This window comes from Pantherophis guttatus, chromosome 17 (genome assembly GCF_059756535.1).
Source record: "Pantherophis guttatus breed Tessera chromosome 17, ASM5975653v1, whole genome shotgun sequence".
Lineage (NCBI taxonomy): Eukaryota > Metazoa > Chordata > Lepidosauria > Squamata > Colubridae > Pantherophis > Pantherophis guttatus.
The window spans coordinates 7,503,679-7,530,000 of NC_142079.1; the positions used below are offsets into that span (position 1 = coordinate 7,503,679).

Sequence of the window (26,322 nt, forward strand, 5' to 3'; positions counted from 1 at the left end):
TTGTTTTGGACTTGGAAGACACAAAAACGTTGATATGAATCCTTCCTTCAGAGGACTAGGAACAACAAAGTCTATAAAGGCAGGTTGTAGGTGTTTCCAAACCAGCCTACCATTGGCTTTTAACGCCAATGAGGCAGCCCCCCAATGTACAACTATCCCTCTTCATAACAAAGTTTAAAGAAAAGATTTCACAAGTGAGATGTCTAGGTTGGGAGGAGGATTGATTCATGCCAAGGGGTAGACCACAAGGTTCTCAAGGAACAGCATTCCATACGATGACCTCTTCTCAATCGAATTATGAAATGGATCAAGGGCCATCAAGCTTTTCTTTAGCTTTACCCAAAGCATTTCCATGATTTCATTCATTCTTCCTAAGATCTACTAGACAAAGCTGATGGAAAAGTACCATCTTCTCAAGTTAGGATCACAACAACATGTTGGTCAATACTACCTGTGTCCACTACTCTGGTCAATAATTATTGTTGATCAGTGGCACCCCTTGTTATCGTTCCATGAACTTGTCTATGGAGATTCTCCATCATCCAGGCTGTGGTTGTCCCAAAGATGCTTTTTCAAGAGGCAAGTGGACTTTCTGATTTTTCTTGGAAGACGATTCACTTCTCATCCAAGAAGCTTCTTCAGCTCTAAAAGAAACGTCTTTGAAGAAAAACCAGAAAGTCCACTTGCCTCTTGAAAAAGCACCTTCGGAATTCCATGAACTTCATTTCTTTCAGAGCTTTCAGTGCCGGTTCATATAAGCTCCATTGTAAAAGATCAGCATGAATCTATGGATGTTGACCTAAGCATAACCAAAACCTGTTTGTCTTGAAACAGATGGAACTCAGATGGAGTAGATACATCAAATGGGAACCACAAGATGGGTGGCTATATACATGTTTTAAATAAATAAAATAAAATCATAACTTGTAATCAGAAATAAATTAATTCCCAATAGCCTGTCCCATGCACAACTATGGAACTGACATTTCAGCACCTGTAGAACATAAGGTCATCAGAAGACAAAAAGAAGCTTACAAATAAACACACAAAAAGGAACGACCCACAGAAGGAATGCAAAGGTTGGTCCATTCCATGAATTCCAGTTGAAAATTCTGCTCTTGGTGGAAATTATGTCCCTTGAATTCTAGCTAACAAAAACCCAAGTGTAACCTTCCATGGACAGCCAAGGTGTTCATTACATGGTTAATTAAAATACGTTTCTGGAAGAGTTGCCTTACAGGTAATCAGGGAGGTCCTTACACCCAAAGAACGAGCATAGTGCCTTAGGTTTAATTTATAAGAAACCACTTCAATTTAGACAATATTCTGCCTACCCAAAACACTTCTCAGTCTTCTGCAACTGGCTATATCACTAGAAGCTATTTTGTGACTCTTCTGTATAATTCAATGTAAAAGGAATGATGGCTCTGTTTTCTTCACCTATCAGTGGATCGTATCCATTGGATTGTCCTGAATGATCTTCTTGACCATGAATGGCTTCAGTGATGTCCAAGCATGAACCACTTACACCAAACCATTTTTGTTCTTCCAGGATACAATAATGGCTGCAATCCATTCTGACATTTTATGGAGCCCAGTAATTGTCCAAGTTGGGATCCATCTTCAGTGAAATGTTGTGAAATGAGGGCAGGTTTTTGTATGGGTATATGTCACTGTGGTTCGTCTTCGGAGGTGGAACCCAATTAACCGTCACTGGTAAGTCCATTTATCTTTCTAATCTTTCCTTCTCCGTAGCAATTTTGTCAAGATTTTCCATGACTTTTTCCTCTTTTTCTTTGTCTAGCAGACCTTAACCTTTTCTCTTGCCTAATCATTGCTGATTAATTTTCCAATGTTTAATCTTGTGGAAGAACATTGGCGAAATCAAACTTCTCTTTCTCCACTCTTAGACCAACGTGATGTTATTTAGAAATCCGGAGTCTGAAAGAACGTGTCTCGATAATGCCAAACGTAACCGAAAATTGCATTTCAGCTGTCGGGGGGGGGGTCCCTCTTCGTAACCAAGCGGTGCCAAAATTATGGAATTGTAAATGTTTCTGCTGAGTGGGAAGGGAAGGGATTTTTTTGACTTGGAGAAAAATTAGGAGTCGAGTCCTAAAATCAAATCAATCTACACTTTGCCTGTCAGTCACCTTTAGCCACAATCTGTTCAAAAATGTTTGTTTCCATCTTTTGTTGGGTAAAAACGGAAAGGTAACTTTGAAGGCAGCTTTCTAACAATACTTCATCAAAACTGAGCTGTAGGTCCCAACTCAGATACTTCTAGCTCATTATGTTGGTATCCAACATGCATTTGAGAACTATAATTAATTCCATGTAATGTCAAAAGAAAGCCAGGTTAGGAGACACCTAACCACACATTCTTTTGCTTCAGCTATTCTATACTTAACCAACAATCTTGATTTTGAAGGAAAGATGGCTGTTAGAAAGTTTTAGACTTTTTATGTACCTTAGCTTCCTCATCTACTTTTTTCATTTCAATCTAAGAACAAGAATCTTCTTCTATCAAGAATTGGGCTAAAAACGTTGTGAAATAATATAGGCGTTTGTAGGTGAAATGGTTAAACTGATAGTGTTTGTCTGGGGATATACATGTTGTCTATACATTCTCCTGCCTTGGACAGGGGGTTGGACTAGAAGACCTCCACAGGTCCCTACCAGCCCTATGATCTATAATTCTACGGTTAACTTAGAATCATTGTGAGTTATTTTTCATCTGGAAACAAAACTATCTATAGTAGGAGGGGGGAATAAAATGTGCTACTTGCAAGTTTCAAACAGCCCTGAGTTGAGATATGAACAGCAAATATTACTTTTTGCTTAATCTCTATGAGAGGGAAGAAATTTCAGGCAAGGTAGGGTAGACAAAGGGATTCAGAATGCTCATTTAATTCTTCTCTGTCCTCTATCACCATGCAATGGGCACCTGCAGAAGGATCTGCGCTCTTCACTTTATTGTTGTATAAACCCCAGCAAACCATCTAATCTTTGCAGGTTGCTAACTTTTGTTGACTTCCTCCAAAAAAAATAATGACGTTGTTTTCAATACTCTTAGAAAGTTGGGCTGAAGTCAATGAGAAGGTTTGATAATCCTCAACTCTATTCCTTCTCATGTTCAGTGAAAAAAGTTTCCCAGGAAAAAGATAATGATTCTCGTGAGGACCTAACAAGATAAACTGTTTCATCGTTGAGAAGAAACATCCCTGCATCTACAAAACCAGCATGTCAGGATGAAGGTTCTTAGGAAGGATGTGTTTTCATTAATGCTGTAGAAAGGTTGAGTTGTCTGCGTTATGACAAGTCTGGAGCAATCACAGAGTCAACATACGGTAGTGGCCAAAATTGTGGAAATCTTTTGGGAAAAGTGTATTTCTGAGGTTTGATGGCTAATAACACCACTTTATTTTTATTTTTTTGGAGTTTCAAGATAATCCTATTCCACTACTGGAATGGCCTGGGAATAGCCCAGACCTTAACCCAATTGAAAATCTATGGAGCCAACTAAAGAAACTTGTTAGTCAGAAGCGACCCAGCAATAAAACCCAGTTAATAGAAGCCATCATTCAATCTTGGTTTGACATTATAGCAGCTGCAGAACTAAAAGACTTGGTTCACTCCTTGGGAAGACGTTGTAAGGCCGTAAATCATGCTAAAGGTTACCCAACTAAGGATTAACTGACATGGTGATCATTTTTGTATATCTCATTTTTTTCTATGGTGACAATTTTTGTATATCTCGTGTTTTTTTTATGGTGATAATTTTTGTAGATCTCGTTTCACTTTTCTTCTTTGTAACTGCTATTCTAATAGCAAATCCTTCATATAAGTTATTGCATTGCATTCTTGATTAAATTATCTTTCCATTGATATATAATTTTATGGTACTACTCCAAAGAAAAGGGACGTTATTGGCTAGTTTTAGAAAATACACTTTTCCCAAAAGGTTCCCACAATTTTGGCCACTACTGTAGTTGCATTACCAACTCAGTTCCAGGTTTAGAAATTACTTTACAAGTTGACTAATGGACTCTTTCTGAGAACATCTATTTGGCCATCAGGTAGCTAGCACAAAATCAGCACTTTGAATACTCTTTAAGAAGGATCAACCTTCTCCAATCCATCACCCTAAGATATTTTTATCATGATGAATTAAGTTTGGTCCAAATTATTCTTATTGCATAATTTTTCTTTATTTTTCAGCTACAAGGACTTCCTTATGGTACTTACTTGATAGAGGACTCTCATAGTTCTAAGCACTTACTAGTTTACCCTGATGTCAAGGCAAGATGTCCTTGACTCTCTGAGAAAGGAATGTTATTATGATTACATATCACCCATGCTCCATACAATCCCTCCTCCCAGTTTACCACAGTAGTAGTAAATGTGGCAGGCCTGAAGATCCAATGAAAAAGATGGCTTCCAGGCCTGACAACAAGAGATTCGAGGGTTGAAGGAACTTGCTCAGGGACTTAGGATCAGACTACAAGGTGCCTACAAACTTGGTCAGTCTTTGCTCTTATATCTCAAAGCTTAAACCAATTTCTCTTCTTTCAGGTCAACCCACAGTATCACCTACGGTGAATGCCTATACTTCATCTGAGGAAGAGATCAAAAGCCAGAATAAGGCCACCCTGGCGTGTCTCCTAAATGGCTTTTACCCACCTGCTTTCAGCCTGAAATGGAAGGGTGGCAATGAAGAGATCACATCCGGCGTGGAGACAACCAAAGCTACCAAGCAGGGTGACAAATACCTTGCCAGCAGTTACCTGACCTTGAGCACCTCTGACTATCAAAATCATAACGAATACACCTGTGAAGTGACGCATGGAGGACAAACCTTTGTGAAGACTGTGCGAAAATCTGGAAGTTGTTAATTCTATCATGAATTCCTCTCACCCTCCTTTTTTCTCTTTTCTTCCCCTTTCCTAATTCTAGTTTGATCAATAACATCTATTTCAATGTCGAGTTAACAGTCTGTAACCTCCCCATGCCTAAACCCCTTGAAATCTACCCCCTTTCCTTTGGCCTCTTAGTTTCCACCTTTAGCAGTTTAATAAAGATGGGTATATTTCATTCTTCCTGTTGTAGTTTTTTTTTTTTAAATCAAATTGCATTTAGAATATACATTGAATTCTGCCCAGATCAATGTACAGGCAGCCCTTGACTTATAACAGTTCATTTAGTGACCAATCGAAGCTACCCTGGAAAAAAGTGACTTATGACTATTTTTTAACACTTAAGACCATTGCAGTATCTTCCTGGACATGTGATCCAAATTGAAATTTTGGGCTCAATTGTGATCATAATTCGAGGACTACCTGTTAGAGGCCTCTCTCATTCTCAGTGGCTCATCAGATCCAAGATACAAGCTTAGTTAGGCAACCCTTAGTAGTGAAATTTAGTTCTGATTCCAGATATTCCAAAAGATGAAGAGAACAAGATGTTGAACGGAGCTTCTTTAAGTTATCTCACTCACATACACAAAGTCTTCATCCACCTCTAAATGAAATGCATTGTGTTTTCTCCTAAATGGGGAAGATGTGGTTGAACTAGTTATGTGTGCATCTGGTGCTCTTCAATGATCTGAGGTAATTTTCAAACCAAAAGAAATCAGGTCTGGGCCATAATCCATTTGAACTTCTGCCTTGAGATTGTGTCTCTTCTCCAACCTCTCAAGTCTGTCTTAATTCTTCCCTTCGAGGACAATCTAGAAATTAGCTGACCACATAATTAAGACTTTAATCTATGATTCCGCTCTTCTCTATGTTGCCCATTAACTTTTGATTTAGACTAGGGTGGGCAACTATGGCCCTTTTATGACTTGTGGACTTCAACTCCCAGAATTCCTGAGCCAGCCATGTTAGCTCAGGGATTCTGGGAATTGAAGTCCACAAATCTGCAACCTAAGTATGGTTGATCAATCAGTGAATGCTTTCTGGAGAGTACAAACACTATGAATAAACAGATTTCAATAACATGTATATTATTGTATTCATAGTATTGTACGAATATGATGGTAGGTGGGCAGCCAAAAAAATTAATAATAAATAACAAATACTAATAATAATAGGGATCTGGATTTTTGTCAGAGCTTAGCCTTCCTGGGAACACAAGAAGATCAATCCATGTGAGAACATAACCATTGCAATGGTGACATGTACTAGAGGTCCATCAAATTATTCCTCAGCCCAACTTCCAAAAAAGATCCCCATTCCTGGAGATCAATACTGATCGAAAAGCTAAGTAAGACACATGGTAACCATTTATAGATACTCCAGCTAAGATTATGGGTAGTGAATCTCATGGTTTTGGGGCCATTTTGAGCTGTACCTCCATTGCTCTTATCCCATGAACTTCATTCCTTTGGGTACATTCCTGTGTAGGTCTTTCATAAAAGATCATCTGTGAACTTTATGGAAACCTACTTGATCTGTTACAGGTGGCCATTCAAATCCAATGGATCCGTTATAATTGATGCCTGATGACCCTTTCCTAATAAGTCTATTTATAAAAAGTCTAGGGGACGCTCATGGCTAAGATGCTGAGCTTGTCAATTGAAAGGTCGGCAGTTCAGCAGTTCGAATCCCTAGTGCCGCGAAACTAGGGTGAGCTCCCGTGACTTGTCCCAGCTTCTGCCAACCTAGCAGTTCGAAAGCTTGTAAAAAACACAAGTAGAAAAATAGGGGCCATCTTTGGTGGGAAGGTAACAGCGTTCTGTGTGTCTTTGGCATTGAGTCATGCCGGCCACATGACCATGGAGACGTCTTCGGACAGCGCTGGCTCTTCGGCTTTGAAACAGAGATGAGCACTGTCCCCTAGAGTTGGGAACGACTAGCACATATGTGCGAGGGGAACCTTTACCTTTTATAAAAAGTCTACATGTGACTATGGAAGTCCCTGTTTAACAGACACATACATAGATCACAGAAGATGTCCGGATGGACATCGACATGAACAAAGTTCCATCAAAACAATGCAAATTGATATCCTTCCCACGAATTCTAGGAACAGTACAATTCATTACTTCATACATATCTTTGTTTTATATGAAGTCTAACTATAACTCTCTGCCACTAAGTGCATTATTTAATAAATTAGCATTGACTCCCCTCTAAGGGTTAACCAGCAGGTAATTGGAGCACTTCACACACACACAAATAATGGCCCAGCACATTAGATGTGATTGAGAAGAAACCATCTGAACAAGATCTACAAAGGTATGAGCAAGACTTCACTGAAGACACATATTCTACATCTCTTAGACTGGATGTATCATTCTACGGTTCTTCCATATGCATTGATCAAATGTCCAGATCTTTCATGTTTCTTCCAGGGATAAAGGTACCACGTCCAGTTGAATATTTCATGATGTACACTGATGGTGAACTGTCAAGCCAACATGAACGAAGTAAGTACACTTTTTGGGGATTCCTTAATTCTCTATGGAACTGTGGATTGTTTAGAAAGGTGTAGGCGTGTCAACAATTGTTCTTCAAGAGTCTACTTGAATGCTAGGTAAGATCAAGATCGATGAGTTATTGACCTCAGTAGGTTTCAATTACATACTATTGAAATCTTCAATGAAAGGAAGGAAGGTTTTTGTATCAACGTGTGTCACTGTGGTTCATCTTCAAAGGGATAACCTGTCTATCTATTGCCACTAGCTTATAGATCACTAATTAATAGTGACCTTTAGCTTCATTATCACTTAGCTCTCTTTTCTTTCTCTGTCTTCAACTTGATATTAACGTCGTCTTTATTTTATTTAGCATTCTCCTATTTCAAAAATAGTTAATCAATAACTTGAATAGGACCTACTAATTTCAACCGGAGACCATTGGTTGAAATTGACATCTCTTCTATGCTAACTTGACAAGTTCTAGGTCATATTCCTCTTTTGGTCAAAATCTTTTTCTATAGAATCACTTCTTTGGTGAAGACATAGCATTTTAAAGAATAATTAGGGGGGGGGGAAATCAGATTGTATAAATCTAAGACAGGACAGTATTCAGATGTAAATATGATTTGTTCCCAGTAGAGTCATAGTAATCGCTGTTCCAAAATCTACATGGGGATTTCTCAGAAATTTCCATCTTCTGCAAAATATCTCTCTGTTTTTCTACCTTTTTCTTAGAATGCTTGAGAATTTCTCCTTCCTCATCACAGAAATTTTAAGCTGATTTGAGAAAGGGCAAAAGGAATATTCCATCCTTAGTTTCCATTAGCTCCATAGCATTTCTGATGACCCATACATAAATACAGTTGGAAAAACCTTGGAGGTCCCCTAGTCCAACCCCTATGCTTGAGCTGGAGACCCTATACTATTTCAGACAAATGGTTGTCCAGTCTCTTTTTGAAAGCCTCCAGTGATGGAGCATCCAAGCTCAAGGCAAGCTATTCCATTGCTCTCACAGTTAGGACATTTCTCCTTAGTTCTAGGTTGCTTCTCTCCTTGGTTAGTTTCCAACCATTGTATCTTGTCTTGCCTTTTGGTGCTTTGGAGAATAGTTTGACCCCTCCCTTGTCTTTGTAGGAGCCTCTCAAATATTGGAACAGCGATATCATGTCACCCTGAATATCCACCAGAGTAAATGCATTGCCCTGATGGAGAAAGTTGTGAATGGCTACTGGAGGCATGGAGAGAGATTGCATCAGAGATGCTCTGGTTCTTGAAGTACCATTTGCTTAAAAAAATTAAGTAGGAAATTACTTTTAATACAGGTGATTTAGGCTACATCAAGCTCATTCCTAAAATAATTAGATCAGTGATGGAGGAGACAGCCACCAATGCTGCTACAATACATTAATTACATTAACTAACAGCATTAATTGTTCATCAATGCTCCCAGAAATGGCCTGTGACATCCAAGATTTTTATTCTGTAACAACTTCATCTATTTTATAGCTGGTCAGACCTCTTATTTTTTTTTCACCTAAGGATGTTCCTTTACAGATTCCCAAGACAGACTGACTATCAATGGAAATTAATTGGTCTTCTAAGAATTTAAGGGATGCGGTGGCTCAGTGGCTAAGACGCTGAGCTTGTCGATCAAAAGGTCAGCAGTTCAACGGTTCGAATCCCTAGTGCCGCCTAATGGGGTGAGCTCCCGTGACTTGCCCCAGCTTCTGCCAACCTAGCAGTTCGAAAGCAGGTAAAAAATGCAAGTAGAAAAATAGGAACCCACTTTGGTGGGAAAGGAACAGTGTCCCGTGCGCCTTTGGCATTGAGTCATGCCGGCCACATGACCACGGAGACGTCTTCGGACAGCGCTGGCTCTTTGGCTTTGAAACGGAGATGAGCACCGCCCCCTAGAGTCGGGAACGACTAGCACATATGTGCGAGGGGAACTTTTACCTTTAAGAATCATAGGAAGTAATAGCAACACTTTGTACTGCACTAGTGAAGCCACATTCTGAATACTGTGTACAATTCTGATCACCATGATACAAAAATATGTTGAGTTCCTAGAAAGAGAGTGGAGAAGAGCAACAAAGATGATTAAGGGTCTGGAGACTAAATCATATGAGCGATTAAGGGAAGTAGGCAATTTTAGCAAGGGGTTCTCTGCCCGGTTGCTCTGTGGGCGTGGCCATGGTGGGTGTGGCCTAGTTGGCCTCCTGCACCACGGTGGGTGGGGGGCGTTTTTGCCCTCCCTGGGCTCCGGAGGCTTTACTTGAGCCTCCGGGAAGGCGAAAATGGCCTCCCCAGGCTCTGGAGGCCTGTTTCCAGCCTTCCCAAACTTCCGGTAGGCCCATTTTTCCCTGTCCCTGAGCTTCTGAGCACACCCTTCCGTACCTACATCCAAAAGGGGCCACATGGGGATTCCCGGGAGAGGTGAGGTGGGATCGGCGGGGTGGGGCGGGGCCAGGCAGGAGTGGGATTTGGGAGTTGTCCGAACTGCACAGAATCTTAGCTAGAAGTTCTCCCGAACCCCTGTGAACCCCCAACAGCTCACCCCTGGAACTAGGTATGTCTAGTTTAATGAAGGACTAGGGGTGACATGATACTATCGTCCCAGTACCTGAGGAGGTGTCGCAGAGAAGAGGGAATCAATTTATTGTCCAAAGCACCTGAGGGCAGGACAAGAAGCAATGGGTGGAAGCTTGGCAGAGGAAGACGTTCCGACATGGAACTAAGGAGGAATTTCCTGACAGCGAGAAGAATTAATCAATAGAACAGCTTTCCTCCTGGAATTGCGGGTGCTCCATCAGTAGAGGGGTTCAAGAAGATTCAAGAGCCAGTGATGATGGAGACTTGGGAAAAGATTTGGACTAGAAATGTGAAATTTACACAAGCACAAAATTTAAGAGAAAACTTTTATAAAATGTTTTATAGATGGCATTTAGATCCAAAAAAATTATCATGTATGTATCCTAATGTGCAAGCTAAATGTTGGAGATGTGACTGTGATGATGCAACTTATTATCATATATGGTGGACTTGTAAAAAAATCAAAGCATTTTGGATAAAGATTTGGTGGGTGATGCAGAATATTTTTTAAAAAAGATTGAAATTTACTCCGCATTTGTTTTTACTGGGTATAACTACGGACTGTAGAGTTGTAGAGACTAAACTGATTTTGAACTTGATAACAGCAGCAAGATTGTTGATAGCACAACATTGGAAGAAGGATTTTTTGCCTACTATTGATGACTGGATATTGAAAGTAACCAATTTAGCTGAAATGGCTAAAATTTCAGCATATTTGAAGGATCACACACAAGAAAGGTATATACAGGACTGGAGAAGATGGATTGATTATATTCAAAATAAGTATCAGACTAAAAAATATCAAATAGCTTATGAATGTTTTTTTTTAACTGTATAAGCGCTATATGAGTGATATTAGAAGTATTATGTTTAAGAAGTAGGATTTTATCTATGGGGGGGTTAAAAATTTTTTTTAGGGGGTGTTAGTTTAACGGTTGGCTAAGCAATTTAGTTTATTGTTAAAAGTTAATAGAAATACCTTGTGTTCTGCTCTGGGAAGTCGGGGAGTGGGAGGGGGGTTGGGTGGGAGGGTTGTGGGAAAACTGTGTTGTTGTTTTTTCATCAATAAAACTTTTTCAATAAAAAAAAGAAGAAGAAGAAGACACTGGACAACCATTTCTCCAGGATGGAAGAAGGACTCCTGCCTTGAACAGAAGGTTGGATTAGAAGATTTCCAGGGTCCCTTTCACCCTTTGATTCTATGTTCTAATATAACAGTTTTTCATGGGCAAAAATTTCACTGCGGGGTTAAAAATGTTTCCAAGGCATATTCTCCAAAAGAATCCCCACTCTAGAGATTTTCATTCCACTTAATTATGTTCAGTCACTTTAGGACTTTCGTAAGTTTCTAGTGGTATAAGATACTCTAAAGCAGAGGTGGCTTTTTTTAGTCATGAAACATCTTCTTTCCCACTTTCAGCTTAGCTTCTCGTGAAATGAGAACCAGAATGAGCTATTTCTCATTGCTTTTTCTGGTAGCTGTTTCTTAAACGATTACATCAAGAACGCCAGATTGATATAATGATGGAAGACCTGAACTCTCAGCTAAAATTGAACGAAACCCCCTTTTGATTCAAATTTGGTGAGATCATTGTTAGTTGCGAAGTTGTGTCCGACCCATCACGACCCCATGGACATCGTTCCTCCAGTCCTTCCCATCCTCTATAATCCTCTGGAGTCCATTTAAGCTCATGCTGACTGCTTCAGTGACTCCATCCAGCCACCTCGTTCTTTGCCGTCCCCTTCTTCTTTTGCCCTCAATCTTTCCCAGCATTAGGCTCTTCTCCAGTGAGTCCTTCCTTCTTATTAGGTGGCCAAAGGATTTGAGTTTCCTCTTCAGGATCTGGCCTTCTAAAGATCAGCCAGGGTTGATCTCCTCTAGGACTGACCGGTTGGATCGCCTTGCAGTCCAAGAGACTCGCAGGAGTCTTCTCCAGCACCAGAGTTCAAAGGCCTCAATTCTTTGGCGCTCAGCCTTCCTTATGGTCCAACTTTCACAGCCAGACATCGCAACTGGGAAAACCATAGTCTTGACTATACGCTCTTTTATTGGCAGGGTGATGTCTCTGCTTTTTAGTAAGCTATCTAGATTTGCTATAGCTTTCCTCCCCAGGAGCAAGCGTCTTTTAATTTCTTGGCTGCAGTCCCCATCTGCGGTGATCTTGGAGCCCAGGAAAATAAAATCTGTCACTACCTCCATTACTTCCCCATCTATTTGCCAGGAATTGAGAGGACTGGATGCCATGATCTTAGTTTTCTTAATGTTGAGTTTCAAGCCAACTTTTGCACTCTCCTTCTTCACCCACAGCAAGAGGCTCTTTAGCTCCTCTTCGCTTTCTGCCATTAGAGTGGTATCATCTGCATATCTGAGGTGGTTGATATTTCTCCCGGCATTAGAAGCAACTAAAATTGCTTCTGATGGTTGGGTTCAGTGAGGTCAACCAGGGCTGGATACTTGAATCAAAATACAGAGAGGACATTGAGAAGACTTTCTGGGCATTTGGTCTAGATTGAAAGATATCAACTTATAATAGCTTTGTCATAATTTTGACTAGAATAGAGTAGAGTAGAGTAGAGTAGAGTAGAGTAGAGTGGAGTGGAGTGGAGTGGAGTGGAGTGGAGTGGAGTGGAGTGGAGTGGAGTGGAGTAGAACGGAACAGAACGGAACGGAACGGAACAGAACAGAACAGAACAGAACAGAACAGAACAGAACAGAACAGAACAGAACAGAATAGAATAGAATAGAATAGAATAGAATAGAATTCTTTATTGGCCAAGTGTGAATGGACACACAAGGAATTTGTCTTCGGTGCATAAGCTCTCAGTGTACATAAAAGATATACATGATGACGCCATAGTCATTATACGTTCATCATGAATCATAAAATACAACACATAGTGATAGTTATAGGATACTAAATAAGCAATCAAAATCATACTAGGAAACTAATAAAACAATGTAAATCGTAAAGATACAAGCAACAAAGTTATAGCCATAAGTAGAAAAGGAGGTAGGCAATAGGAAGGATGAGAAAAATTATAGTAATACAGTCTTAGTAAATAGTTTGACAGTGCTTGGGAATGAGTTGTTTAGCAGATATATATGTATAGGATCTATTTAAATATATATTTATGGGAGATATAAGCTTCCTATGAAATTGTTGGGTTCAAATAACACTCAAAGTCAAAATTCAGTCTGGCTGATTTCCGTTTACTGTGCTTTATGAGCCAAAGTTAGCTTGCAAACAATAAACTGGATGCAGGATTCCAAGTGTGGCCTTACCAAGGCATTATCAAGTGGTATTAACACTTCACGTGATCTTTGATTCTATCCCTCTGTTTATGCAGCCTAGATCTGTGTTGGCTTTTTTTTTTTTTTTTAATATCAGAAGTCAATGCTGGTCTTCATGACTCTTGTCCCATTCATAAGAAGGTGGTCATCTAAGCATTTGTGGTTCTTGCTGACGTCTCCTATTCGGTTTAGAGACAAGTATCGTTCCTGATTCTTAGTTAGGTACCAAAGGCGGTTGCTGATACATCATGTTTAAGTTGATTAAGGAGAGGAAAAAAACTATTGACGGTTAGTTTCGGGGGATTTCCGTTGCCTTGATGCGAGCAGCTGTGAGCTGCATGAATGGTTGTGAGCACAAAGTCATGGATGGAGAGGACTTGCAGCTGAAGCAACATTTTCACTCCCAAAATAGCCTCATCCATTACCACCCAAGACATGAGAAGAATCAGTAGAAAGCATTGTAGGAGAGACTGAGCCAAACCCTGTTGTAAAATGAAAAGGGAGTAAAGACCTCTGTGTTGAGATTTTCAATCACCTACCCTAAATCATCGCTATTCCAAAGATGTTTTTCTAAAAGGCAACTGGACTTTCTTGTTTTTGTTTTTTGTTTTTTTCCTTTGAAAAGGTTTTGCTTCTCATCCAGGAAGCTTCTTTAGTTCTAGCAGATGGGTGGGCAAATTTATAAATCCTTCTATTCTTCTTAGATGAGAAATGAAACATTTTCTTTCTTTTTTTTTTTGAAAATTTTTTTTTTATTTTAAAATCAAATCAAAACGTAAAACCATCGTCATTCCAAACAATTACAGACAGTGTGTCGATCGGTTAGCATTCTTTTGTGCTTAATCCCATCTTCAGAGTACCAATTTGTAACAAAAGCTTATTTCTCATAAGAAATCTTCTTGGCCTAAATCTTCTCCCCTTTTAAATATAAATTTTAAATACAAATTTTAATCGGTTTAAATTATGGGGTATTTTAAATTCAGCCAAATTATTTAATTCGTTTTTAATCTATTTTAAATTTTTGTATCTCTGTGTTTTATCTTCCGGCTGTTCACCGCCCTGAGTCCTTCGGGAGAAGGGCGGTATAGAAATTTAATAAAATATAAATATAATATAAAAAGAACTTCACATATTTTATTCTTTACATCCACCTCATATTTCATATTTCATCTCCATGTTTTATTATCTATCCATTGATAAAACAAATCCCATATCAAATAATATTGTTTGTCTTCCTGTTCTCTAATTTCAAATGTCAATTTACTCATTTCAGCACATTCCATAATTTTCTTAATAATAATAATTATTATATATATATATATAATTATAATATATATAATTATTAAGAGAAGCGAAACATCTTCAAAGGGAGGGAAAAACAAGAAAGTCCAGTTGCCTTTTGGAAAAACCACCCCTTTGGAATTAAATCATGATAAGCTGTGATGAGAGAGAGAGAGAAAAAGATATTAAAATTCGTCATCTGTGGTCCGTGGAGTAGACCAAGCTACTTTGATAACAAGATATCAAGACTCATCATCTTGATATAAGTGCTCCAGAGAGTAAACCAAGCTACTTTGAGGAGTGACAAACTTGCTTTAATTAGGTTGGGTGAAGTTGTTTGGCTCATCAGCCAGATGTAGACGAAGTTCACCAAAGGACATCTGAGCAAAAGACATATTAGGATTCTCACATTATTCAGATCGAAACAAGACATTCCATTCTCTTGTGATTGGGTCACATATATACATGGAACAGAAGAAGCAGCTAAATCTCAGTCCAATCCTTATAATAGGCCTATCATTCATAGCCCTTAAGATCAGCAGAAAGGTTTAGGGGCCTTAGGTCAGGCTACATGATACCCTTCCCTTGGCATCTGTCCTGTGAGATGTCTACTTCAAGCCATGCTATTGTTACACTACAAATGTCAACTCGCAAAGTATGCCTGGCCTGCTCTCAAGTTGCCATAAGCAAGGGGGGATGGGAAACCAACAAAACGGCACGGCAGCCAAAGACAAATGCACATTCCAGAGTTATCTCTCTCAAGGCTGTATCCCAGGGTTATCCACAGCGGCCTGAGGGGAGTGGTCTGTACAACCCGCGAAATTGCTCCATTGGCGAATGTAATTGATGACATTGGGGGGGGGGAAATAGGGTCATGATTTGGGCATAAATTACATAGGGTCAGAGCTGGCTTCACTTGGGAACATGCCAATATGAAGCTCCTAATAAATAACTGGATTTCATTTAAAGCTTGGCTCGAGGCTCATGATTTAATTAGAGCATCCATCAGAACCCTGACAGCTAAATATTGGTTTTCTTCTCTTGAAAATATTTTGATATTCTACCTTAGTTAGAATATCTATTGTGGATTCCTTGGTGCTCTCTGAGCTTGGTAGTTTTCTTGCAGATGTTTCATTACTCAACTAGGTAATATCATCATCACCTAACACTGATGATGTTACCTCGTTGGGTAATGAAACATCTGCAAGAAAGCAACCAAGCTTATAGAGAATATCAGAGACCCCACTGTTCAATCCTGAGCTACAAATAGTCTCTTCTATTTGTATGCTATCTATGATCAGACCATCATGGTTGCATTGTTCAATCCTGAGCTACAAATAGTCCCTTCTATTTTTATGCTATCTATGATCAGACCATCATGGTTGCATGCTCCCCCAACTTCCACCAGCGGATGACATGCTTAGAGACAGACTACCTTCACCCCTCTCCCCCATGTTTTAAATTTCAATTCCTACAAATTCATGCCACTAAGAGTTGAAATCCAAAATATCTAGAAGGCATCAACAAGGCTATTCAACCGGAAGGCATCAGCTAGGTATCAAGGCTTAATTGTCACCATATAAAAAGGATGTTGAGACTCTGGAAGGTGTGCAAGGAAAAGCAACAAAGATTATTAGGAGGCTGCAGGCTAAAACATATGAAGAACGGTTGCAGGAATTGGGCATGTCTAGTCTAGTGAAAAGAAGGACTAGGGGTGACATGATAGCAGTCTTCCGATTCTTGAGGGGCTGCCATGAAGAAAAGAAGCCTATTCTCCAAAGCACCTTGAAAGCAGGACAAGAAGCAATGGATGGAAACTAATCAAGGAGAGAACCAACCTAGAACTAAGGAGAAATTTCCCCTATCATTAAAAGAATTAATCAATGGACCGACTTGCCTCCTGAAGTTATGTGTGCTCCAACTCTGGAAGTTTTTAAGAAGAGATTGGGCAGCCAAAAAGTCAAATATAACCAGGATTATGTTTAATATTTGTTAAATCTGACTGAAGTCTACATACCGTAGAAAGTGTAAATATCATGTAAAGTTCCTGTCGCGATAAAAAAAAAAAAAGAAGAGATTGGGCAGCCATTCGTCTGAAATGTATAGGGTTTCCTGCTTGAGCAGGAGGTTGGACTGGAAGACCTCTCGGGTCCCTTTCTACTCTGTGATTTTGTTTTTTCCCCAAACATTGCAACTAATAATCAATAATAAGGTTTTCTAAGCAATACTACTTTGTTTTGGGTTGCCCACTTCTTATGGTCATTGAATAGAAATCTCTTTCTTCTCATTTTTAGCCAAGACAACCCAGTATCTTGCTGCTCTTGAAAAATATCAAATGTTGCTCCTGGTTTATTTGCTAGCTATTTATTTATTTATTTATTTATTTATTTATTTATTTATTTATTTATTTATTTATTTATTTATTATTGTCTGCTGTCCATAACCCCTGTAAAGTGACTCATATTATTTGCAAGACTGCTTCCTTTTGCTAACATTGCTGTCTGCGTTGTTATTTTAATCCACGCAGCCGTCGGATTTTGTTTGTTTGCTTTCTGGTTTATTTGTTTTTTTTTTTATTGACTTTAAAAAATGTTGCCCCTTCAAATATCTTGAAGGGTAAGAAGGCAGGCATAAATTAATGCTGTGGGTATTTTTATACTTCCTTCTCTGCTAAAACCCCACCGAGAAACCATGAAAAGTCAGAGAGAAAAGACATTTAAAAGACTAAACTGAAGACTAACTGAAGCAATGAGGATTTGGCATTTTTTTTCCCCCTAAGAATCAAAGAAATGGGATGAGTTAAAAATAAGCAGTGAATTTCTTGCAAAACACATAAAACGGCCATTTTCCACTTGCCCAGCAAGACTTCACAATTAATGGTGTCCTTCAGAAGATGGAAAATGTGATGCAATAGGTTCATAATGAAATGATTCAAGCTACACATTAAACTAACTACTGTCCTTGTATACACTACAATAGACACATGGTCAGACTAATAACCAACTGACCACAGTATTCTGCCTTGATAGAATAGAATAACAGAGTTAGAAGGGACCTTGGAGGTCTTCTAGTCCAACCCCCTGCTTAGGTAGGAAACCTTTCAGACAAATGGTTATCCAACATCTTCTTAAAAACTTTCGGTGTTGGAGCATTCACAACATCTGGAGGCAAGTTAATTGTTCTAATTGTCAGGAAATTTCTCCTTAGTTCTAGGTTGCTTCTCTCCTTGATGAGTTTCCACCCGTTGCTTCTTGTCCTGCCTTCAGGTGCTTTGGAGAAGAGCTTGACTCCCTCTTCTTTGGGGCAGCCCCTGAGATATTGGAAGACTGCTATCATGTCTCCCCTGGTCCTTCTTTTCATTAAACTAGACATACCCAGTTCCTACAACCCATTCTTCGTATGTTTTAGCCTCCAGTCCCCTAATCTATTATCTATACCAGTCCTGGCTGGGGAATTCTGGGAGCTGAAGACCACACATCTTCAAGTAGCCACGGTTGCAAGACACTTATCAGTGGAACGACTTGCCTCCAGAAGTTGTGAATGCTCCAACACTGGAAGTTTTTAAGAAGAGGTTGGATAACCATTTGTCTGAAGTGGTGTAGGGTTTCCTGCCTGAGCAGGGGGTTGGACGAGAAGACCTCCAAGGTCCCTTCCAATTCTGTTATTCTATTCTGTTCTGCAGCCTCCTTTCAAAGCCGTCCAAGCTGAAAAACCATCACAGTTGAGCAATCCACATTTCCAGAATTATACATGCTACCTGATCATCACTGCTAAGAAGAATCACTTGCAAGTCTTGTGAACTCCATCTTGACTCAACCAGAAAGCCCTCCAGATGACTTTAGGCCAGTCACATACTCAACCATTCTCAAGTCATCCAGGGGCTTTCATGACGCAGGAGAGACCAGATATGAGTCATCTTCTTGGTAGTCCAACACCATCCCCACTGGATCATTCTGGTTATCTTATAAGCCTAGTTCAAACATGGCTTGTTAGACTACAGGTAGTTCTCTACTTACGACCATAATTAAGCCCAAAATTTATGTTGCTCAGTGAGATTTTTGTGAAGTGAGTTTTGTCCCAAAACAAAAGCCATGGTGGTGCAGCAGATTAAAGCACCGTTAAGTAACACCAGCTGCCTGCAATTACTGCAAGTTCAAATCTCACCAGGCTCAAGGTTGACTCAGCCTTCCATCCTTCCGAGGTAGGTAAAATGAGGACCCGGATTGTGGGGCCAATAAGATGACTTTGTATAAAAAAGAACACCGCTTGGGAGGGCCAAAAGCCCTACTAAGCAGGTATATACAAAAGTATGAAGGCTATTGCTTAACGCATTGTAAGCCGCCCTGAGTCTCCGGAGAAGGGTGGCATATAAATCGAACCAATAAATAAATAAACAATAAATTTTCTTGCCACATTTGTTAAGGGAATCCCTGCTGTTGTTAAGTTAGTAACACAGTTGTTAAGTGAATCTGGCTTCCCCATTGACTTCGCTTATCAGAAGGTCGCAAAATGGGATCACATGACCCCAGGGACACCATGGCAACCATCATAAAAATGAGTTCAGTTGCCAAGTATCCAAATCTTGGTCACATGACCATGAGGATAGTGTGAAAAATGGCCATAAGTTAGTTTTTCAGTGATGATGTAACTTCGAATGGTCACTAAATGAACTGTTGTAAATAGAGGACTACTTGTATAGCGGTGTGCTTTAACAACCAAGTTCAGATAGCACCGAGAACTCCACAGTTCAACCCTGAGCTACAAATGTTCTCTTCTATTTAATTGTATTTCTCAACTTTGGTGGTTTGGAGATGTGTGAACCTCAAGCAAGTGGTTGGAAAATTCTGGAAGTTGAAGTCCACCATCTTCAAGTTGTCAAAGCTGAGGAACACTGGACTAAGCTAGACTAGACTAACATGGAGCTGGGTAGTAGTTGCTGGTTTTCTTGAGCTTAGAAAAACTGTATGGTGCTTACACCGAGTTTAATCCATATGTAATCCCAACCCTACCGTAGAATCATAGAATACGATGTTTGAGTAACTAAGTGAGCCAACGGCCTAATTCTTACAACCTATCAAGCTACACAAAACTAACTAGTGTTAAAACTAAGGAAGATTTCTCAACTTTGGTAGCTTGGAGATGTGTGAACATCAAGCAAGTGGTTGGAAAATTCTGGAAGTTGAAGTCCACCATCTTCAAGTTGTCAAAGTTGAGGAACACTGGATTAGGCTAGACTAGACTAACATGGAGTTGGGTAGTAGTTGCTGGTTTTCTTGAGCTTAGAAAAACTGTATGGTGTTTACACCGAGTTTAATCCATATGTAATCCCAGCCCTACCATAGAATCATAGAATACGATGTTTGAGTAACGAAGCGAGCCAACGGCCTAATTCTTACCACCTATCAAGCTACACAAAAACTAACTAGTGTTAAAACTAAGGAAGATGAATATATTGTGAGGAAGCCATTGCTAGATTTGTTACCACGTCAATTAAGCTCATTGCATCAAGACAGCCAAAGAGTTGGACGGGGACTTTTAAAAAGTGTCTAAGTGACTTTTTAAAAGTCTCTAAGTTGCTGCTTAGAAGTTGTTTTTGTTTTGTCTTCTAATTATTATAGGGATGGGCAAGATAATCTCTTGTTTCTATTTTTTTTTTTTTAAGAGTTCACTGCCCTAAGTAGGTCCATGGAATTCATGGTTTAATCCATTTTTTTTTTTAATCAGCAAAATCTTTCTGAAGAAAGATCGGTGCTGAATCCTACCAAGGGATGCCGTGTCCTTTCACCCTCAAACCCCACCTGGCTTTCTCTGCAGCTGTGTGGGCAAAGGAGGAGGGGGAAACTCCCAGTTCTAAAATTACGCTTTTGCTCTTGCGAAGAGCAAATCAGAAACTCGAACGAGGCTCACAAACATCTCCAGAAAAGGAAGTGAAACTGTGTGAAAGGACCACTGACTCAGGAAAGGAAGGACGGCTGAAGAAGAGGGAGCAAACATGTTCTTTGCGACGTGGCACAACTGAAAAACACATTTCTATTTTTTTTTAAAAAAAAAAAATCCCACCACAGTGTTTTGTTCCATGCTTTGCACACGCACACACACACACACACACACAAAACCCAAATTCATCTCTTGGCTTGCAGTGAAGAAATTGGAAAAGGGGACATGTCAAAGGTTGAAGTCATGTCTACCTTGAGAATCAAAGTAAATCATTTTTATGCAGGTATTATGACTTTCCGGTTTATCTTAAGTATGTAGAATATAGAATTACAGAGTTGGAAGGGACCTTGGAGGTCTTCTAGTCTCAACCCCCTGCTTAGGCAGGAAACGCTACACCACTTCAGACAAATGGTTATCCAACCTCTTCTTAAAAACTTCCAGTGTTGGAGGATCCACAACTTCTGGAGGCAAGTTGTTCCACTGATTAATTGTTCTCATTGTCAGGAAATTTCTCCTTAGTTCTAGGTTGCTTCTCTCCTTGATTAGTTTCCACCCATTGCTTCTTGTCCTATCCTCAGGGGCTTTGGAGAATAGCTTGACTCCCTCTTCTTTGGGGCAGCCCCTGAGATATTGGAAGACTGCTATCATGTCTCCCCTAGTCCTTCTTTTCATTAAACTAGACATACCCACTTCCTGCAACCGTTCTTCATATGTTTTAGCCTCCAGTCCCCTAATCATCTTTAGTGCGTAGGGTATGTGTAGTGTAACTCCATGGGAAGTTGACATGCTGCAACGAAACACATCAGCACAAAGCACAATGTCTTTATTTAACCAAAATCAACATGGGTTTTGTCCCCATTTGTAGAAAATTAAATTAGTGGATGATTGTAGCAACCTCAACAGCTTTCCTCTGAGTCAATGGGTCTTTTGAACTGGCCACACCCATCGTGGCAGCCATTCTGTGACTGGAGAAGCCACCGTAAAGTAGGAACATGCCTGATTTATGTTCTTCAGACACCCCCCCCAACTTGTTTCCCACTTTATTCTTCAATCGAAATGATACAACTAAGCACATCATGAGAGAATAATTGTAAAATCCAGAACCTCACTGTGTGATCCTTCCTCAATTTAGCCATGGCTGCGGCCTGTTCCCCTGATGTCCCTGCAGGACAAAATCAATGGAATCAATATCTACTGTCTCTTAGGACTTGGTTGGAAGAGGAAGGAGAAGGGACAGAAGGCCAAGAGGTCTTCAGAAGTTGCAAGGGCATCTGTGTAAGGTTTCAGAGGTTGTCCAGTTGTGTTAATTTCAGCCATCTTTGCCTGGAAATTACCTTCCCTACAGCACTGGGTATCTCAATAACTCTAAAAGTGAAGGTACAGTTTATAGAATATGGAACATAGAATAATAGGTTTGGAAGGGATCTCAGAGGTCTTCTAGTCCAACCCCCTGCTCAAGCTAGAGACCCAATTTTATCCCAGATAAATTTCTGTCCAATCTCTTTTTGAAAGCCTCCAATGATGAAGCACCCACAACTTCTGAAGGCAAACCTTTCAGTGATTAATAGTTCACACTGTCAGGAAATTTCCTTAATTCTAGGTTGGATCTGTCTTTAATGATCTTCCATCCCTTACATCTTGTCTTGCCGTTACATACTTTGGAAACAGGTTGACCCCCCTCTTCTCTGTGACAGTCCCTCAAATACTGGAAGGCTATCATATCACCCTTAGTCCTTCTCTTTGTTGGAACCAGGTATGAATGTTATAGAAGTTGGTATGTCTTATATGTTGGAATTAGGTATGAATGAACATCCTAATACATCTAAAAGTAGAGATACATTTCACTTTCCATTTTATTTATTTATCTGCCAAATTATTCATATTTGGTCTGTGAAGAATGCAGATGTTGTTGTTGGATTATGGTTTATACCCAAGGAAGATATTTCTTAGGTGTGGGAAGAATATTTATTCCCTATTCGTTTTCCTCCTTAGCAGTTTTCTAACTCTGGAAGATATGTTATTTTTTATCTTTACAGCACCAGGCAGGAAATCCTTATTCTCCCTGACATTTTTCAGTTCAATCACCATATATTATATACCCTGGAGCTTTTCTCTCTTTTTTTGTAAAAAAAAATTTTTTTTTTTAAGACAAACAAAAATTTAATACATCATTCATTTCTTCCATTTGACATTTCGGTGTTATCTCCAAAAACTTCTTCTCTTATCTCTTCTATCTTCGTTCTCACCAAGTCCATTACAAAAATTTTCTACTAATATAATATTCAAGTTACAACATTTTTTTTTTCAATTTCTTTTAAAACTTTTAAAGCGCGCTCAAGACTTTCTTATTTCATTAAGCTGGCCTGGCCTAAATCTTCTCCCCTTTTAAATGTAAATTTTAATTTGTTTTTAAATTATTGGGTATTTTAAATTTGTTTCAGCCAAATTATTTAATTCGTTTTTATTCTATTTTAAATTTTTGTATTTATGTGTTTTATCTTATGGCTGTTCACCGCCCTGAGTCCTTTGGGAGTAGCACGGTATAGAAATCCAATAAAATATAAATAAATAAATAAATAAAAACTTATTTATATCTCTTTTAGAGCTTTTTAAGGAGTTTTGTTTTTGCTGCTTAGAAAAATATTATACCTGTGTGAATCTGGTCTGAGCCAATTCAAATATCCAGCTTAATTCAATGTAGGCCATGCCAGTCAGTTTGGACAATTAGATATACTGTAAATGCACATGTCCAGATGATCTTAAAAAGAATGGGAGGAAGAAGTCTAATTGATTGGATTGAATTGATCTGATCTGAATCGGTTTGCTCCGATGTATCAATCAGCTGCAGCAAAGCTTTGTCAAAATAAAATCAATTATTCCAAAGGCATTCAAGTTTTATGTGGTAAGGCAATATTTTAATTTTCATTTAGAAGTGACGCCTTTAAAAAGGTTTTGTAAACGTACTCTGAATTTTTTTTTAAAGATATAATAAAGTACCAGAAGGAATAAAGAAGGAAGGTTAAGTAACGATACTATACAGTATAGTTTCTGTATAGCAGAAACTATACACAGACAAAAGAAAGACATGGAAAATATTGTAAACGTAAGAAAACACCCAAGTTTAAGCTTCGATATTTGGTATGCCCAAAAAAAAGTACAGAGGGAAGGAATCTGGAGATACAAAGTGAACTAATCAGTCTGTAAAGATTGAAGAAGTTGTGGCTGGTTAAAAAATCCTTCAGGATTAAAGAACTGTTTTTAAAAATTAGGAACTTAAAAGATTCAAGAGTTGTTGCACAGTTGTCATTATTCTTCAGTCATTTAAATACTTCGATGCAAACAAAATGTCTGCTTTAGTTTAGTTGTTACCATAAACCTTTAATATCAAACAAGAACAACTAGAATTCATTTCTTGCACTGTCTTTGAATCTCAGGGAATTTGCTTCTTAATAAAATAAGAACATTTTTATTTAAGATCTTTTATAAGGAACTTAAGGGACACGGTGGCTCAGAGGCTAAGACGCGGACCTTGTCGATCGAAAAGTCGGCAGTTCAGCAGTTCGAATCCCAAGTGCCGTGTAACCGGGTGAGCTCCCGTGACTTGTCCCAGCTTCTGCCAACCTAGCAGTTCGAAAGCAGGTAAAAAAAATGCAAGTAGAAAAATAGGGACCCCCTTTGGTAGGAAGGGAACAGCGTTCCGTGCGCCTTTGGCGTTGAGTCATGCCAGCCACATGACCACGGAGACGTCTTCGGACAGCGCTGGCTCTTCGGCTTTGAAACGGAGATGAGCACTGCCCCCTAGAGTTGGGAACGACTAGCACATATGTGCGAGGGGAACCTTTACCTTTACTTTTATATAAGGAACTTGAGATACAAGTGGTTCTTTAAAAAATAAACCAGTCACAAGAATTTTTAAAAACCCAATCAAATATTTATGCTTTATTTGGATTCAATGGATGGATTTATATGGATTATATATATAAATGTATACATGGATTATATGGCTTCAATATCGTAAAACTGCCTTGTTGCTAAATAGAGTCCTTCCATCTATACAACCAGCTCTCATCTAAAATGGCAGCCAAAAAGTTAGGGTCTGGATGAATGTTTTGTTGGTCAAGAAAAAGGCTTCTATTCATTTTCTTTTCTTGCTTCTGTGCAATCTTTGCTGGCTAAAAGCCATCATAAATCCAAAATTGAATTGGAAATTTTATACAATCTTTTGGATGGGCTGATTGCACTCCATGTGTGGCTAATTGAGTTTTGCTTCACAACTTGTGCGACTCTGTGTAGTGTTGACTGTAAACTAGGCTATATGGTCCCAGCTTACTATAGTCTACTCGATAAACCATGCTTAAAGTTTAAACCTTGAAAAGAATGATATAGGAACCCAATCTGGTCAAAGTGATGAGGAAAGAAGGAAGGAAGGAAGGAAGGAAGGAAGGAAGGAAGGAAGGAAGGAAGGAAGGAAGGAAGGAAGGAAGGAAGGAAGGAAGGTGGATGTATTAATGGGTGGGTGGATGTTTAAAATGGAAAGAAGGAAGGTTAAGATGGATGGATGGATGGATGGATGGATGGATGGATGTCTAAAATGAGAGGGAGGGAGGGAGGAAGGAAGGAAGATCAGAGAGTAGGAAGAACACAAATTAATGAAAGAAAAAGGGAGCATATTACTCTAATAGATAAAACTGTACGAAAGATAACACATCTAAACCATTCAGGACGATAGGAACATTTCAAGGTGATTATTGGAAAGTAAACTTGTTTTGGCAAGAGGGACTTGAAAACATGAAACTTTTATGCATTTCCAAAGAATAACATTAAGACGAATAAACAAAGTCAGATGCTTTTAAATGCCAAGAACTGAAGCATACTCACAGCATCATCCAACTATTAAGAAATGTTTGCATTTACAGAAAATTGAGGAAGTTACAGACTATTAACTGCTACATTTACCTCTTGGCCAATCAAGTGAAGCATGTTGTGTTCGGGCTCAAATACAACATCATATTATTTATGGCTGTTTTTATTATTTGTTTCATCTCTGTTTTTTTAGACCTAAGGCATTATCTTCAAAATACACTACATGATGCTCTATCGATCGGAAGGCAAATTCTTCATAGCTTCCATCTGTTGAATTCTCCGTTCTGTTTTGGTGTTTTAATGCGGAATGTTTATTATTTGAAAATGTTTGTTTCATAAAACACCATCTGTCTGTTTCTATATTTCTCACCACTTTATAAAATTTGATTGATGAATATTACCGCATTCACTATGTGTCTGGTTGTTATGCGTTCCTCAATAAAATAAGTGGCTTCTTTTAATGAAATAAATAGCTTTTAGCTTTTCCCCCCCAATAAAATAGCTTCTTTCAAGAAAATAAATAGTTTTTTTTTTTCCTGATAATCTGTTGAGGCCTAAATCTGCCCCTTAGATTTCTTGTATAGTTAATCTGAGACGTGTAAGAAAAAGATATGCAACCCCCAAAAAAATATATTACCAGCACTTTCCATTAACTTACGAAACTCAAAACTATCTCAAATTCTAAAGAAATCTGAGAATGAGGTAGGGTTGGGTCTTTTTCATAATGGAAGACAACTTTCAGGAAACTGACAGGTGGCTATTTTCACATAATGTTAGCGTGTTCTAGTATTACGGAAATTTTTTTTTTTTTAAAAAGACACTGTCGGAAAAAGAGAACCTATATTCTTTCATTTTTTAAAAAAAAAGGAGAACATGTTGTTCAGGCAACATTTCATAGGGACTTGGTTTTCAAATTTCTTAAAATCATTTTATCTAG

At 38.9% G+C, this 26,322-nt stretch overlaps 1 protein-coding gene and 1 long non-coding RNA gene across 3 annotated transcripts in view; one reads left to right on the forward strand and one right to left on the reverse strand.

The window, feature by feature from the left end:
• Positions 1–26,322, reverse strand: part of LOC132709596 (carbonic anhydrase 15-like) — a 108,409-nt gene that overhangs the window by 15,079 nt on the left and 67,008 nt on the right. The window contains exon 8 of one of the 2 annotated variants that reach the window (XM_087880204.1): positions 21,630–21,684. The exons of the other annotated variant lie outside the window; for it this stretch is intronic. Within the exon in view, the coding sequence (XP_087736330.1) occupies positions 21,646–21,684 (39 nt within the window). The 3' untranslated portion in view covers positions 21,630–21,645. Of the gene's footprint in view, positions 1–21,629; positions 21,685–26,322 lie in introns of those variants that run through there. 2 annotated transcript variants of the gene reach the window in all.
• Positions 1,676–5,094, forward strand: LOC148111669 (uncharacterized). The gene is made up of 2 exons (XR_015730260.1): positions 1,676–1,716; positions 4,576–5,094. It is a non-coding gene; the product is annotated as an uncharacterized LOC148111669 (long non-coding RNA).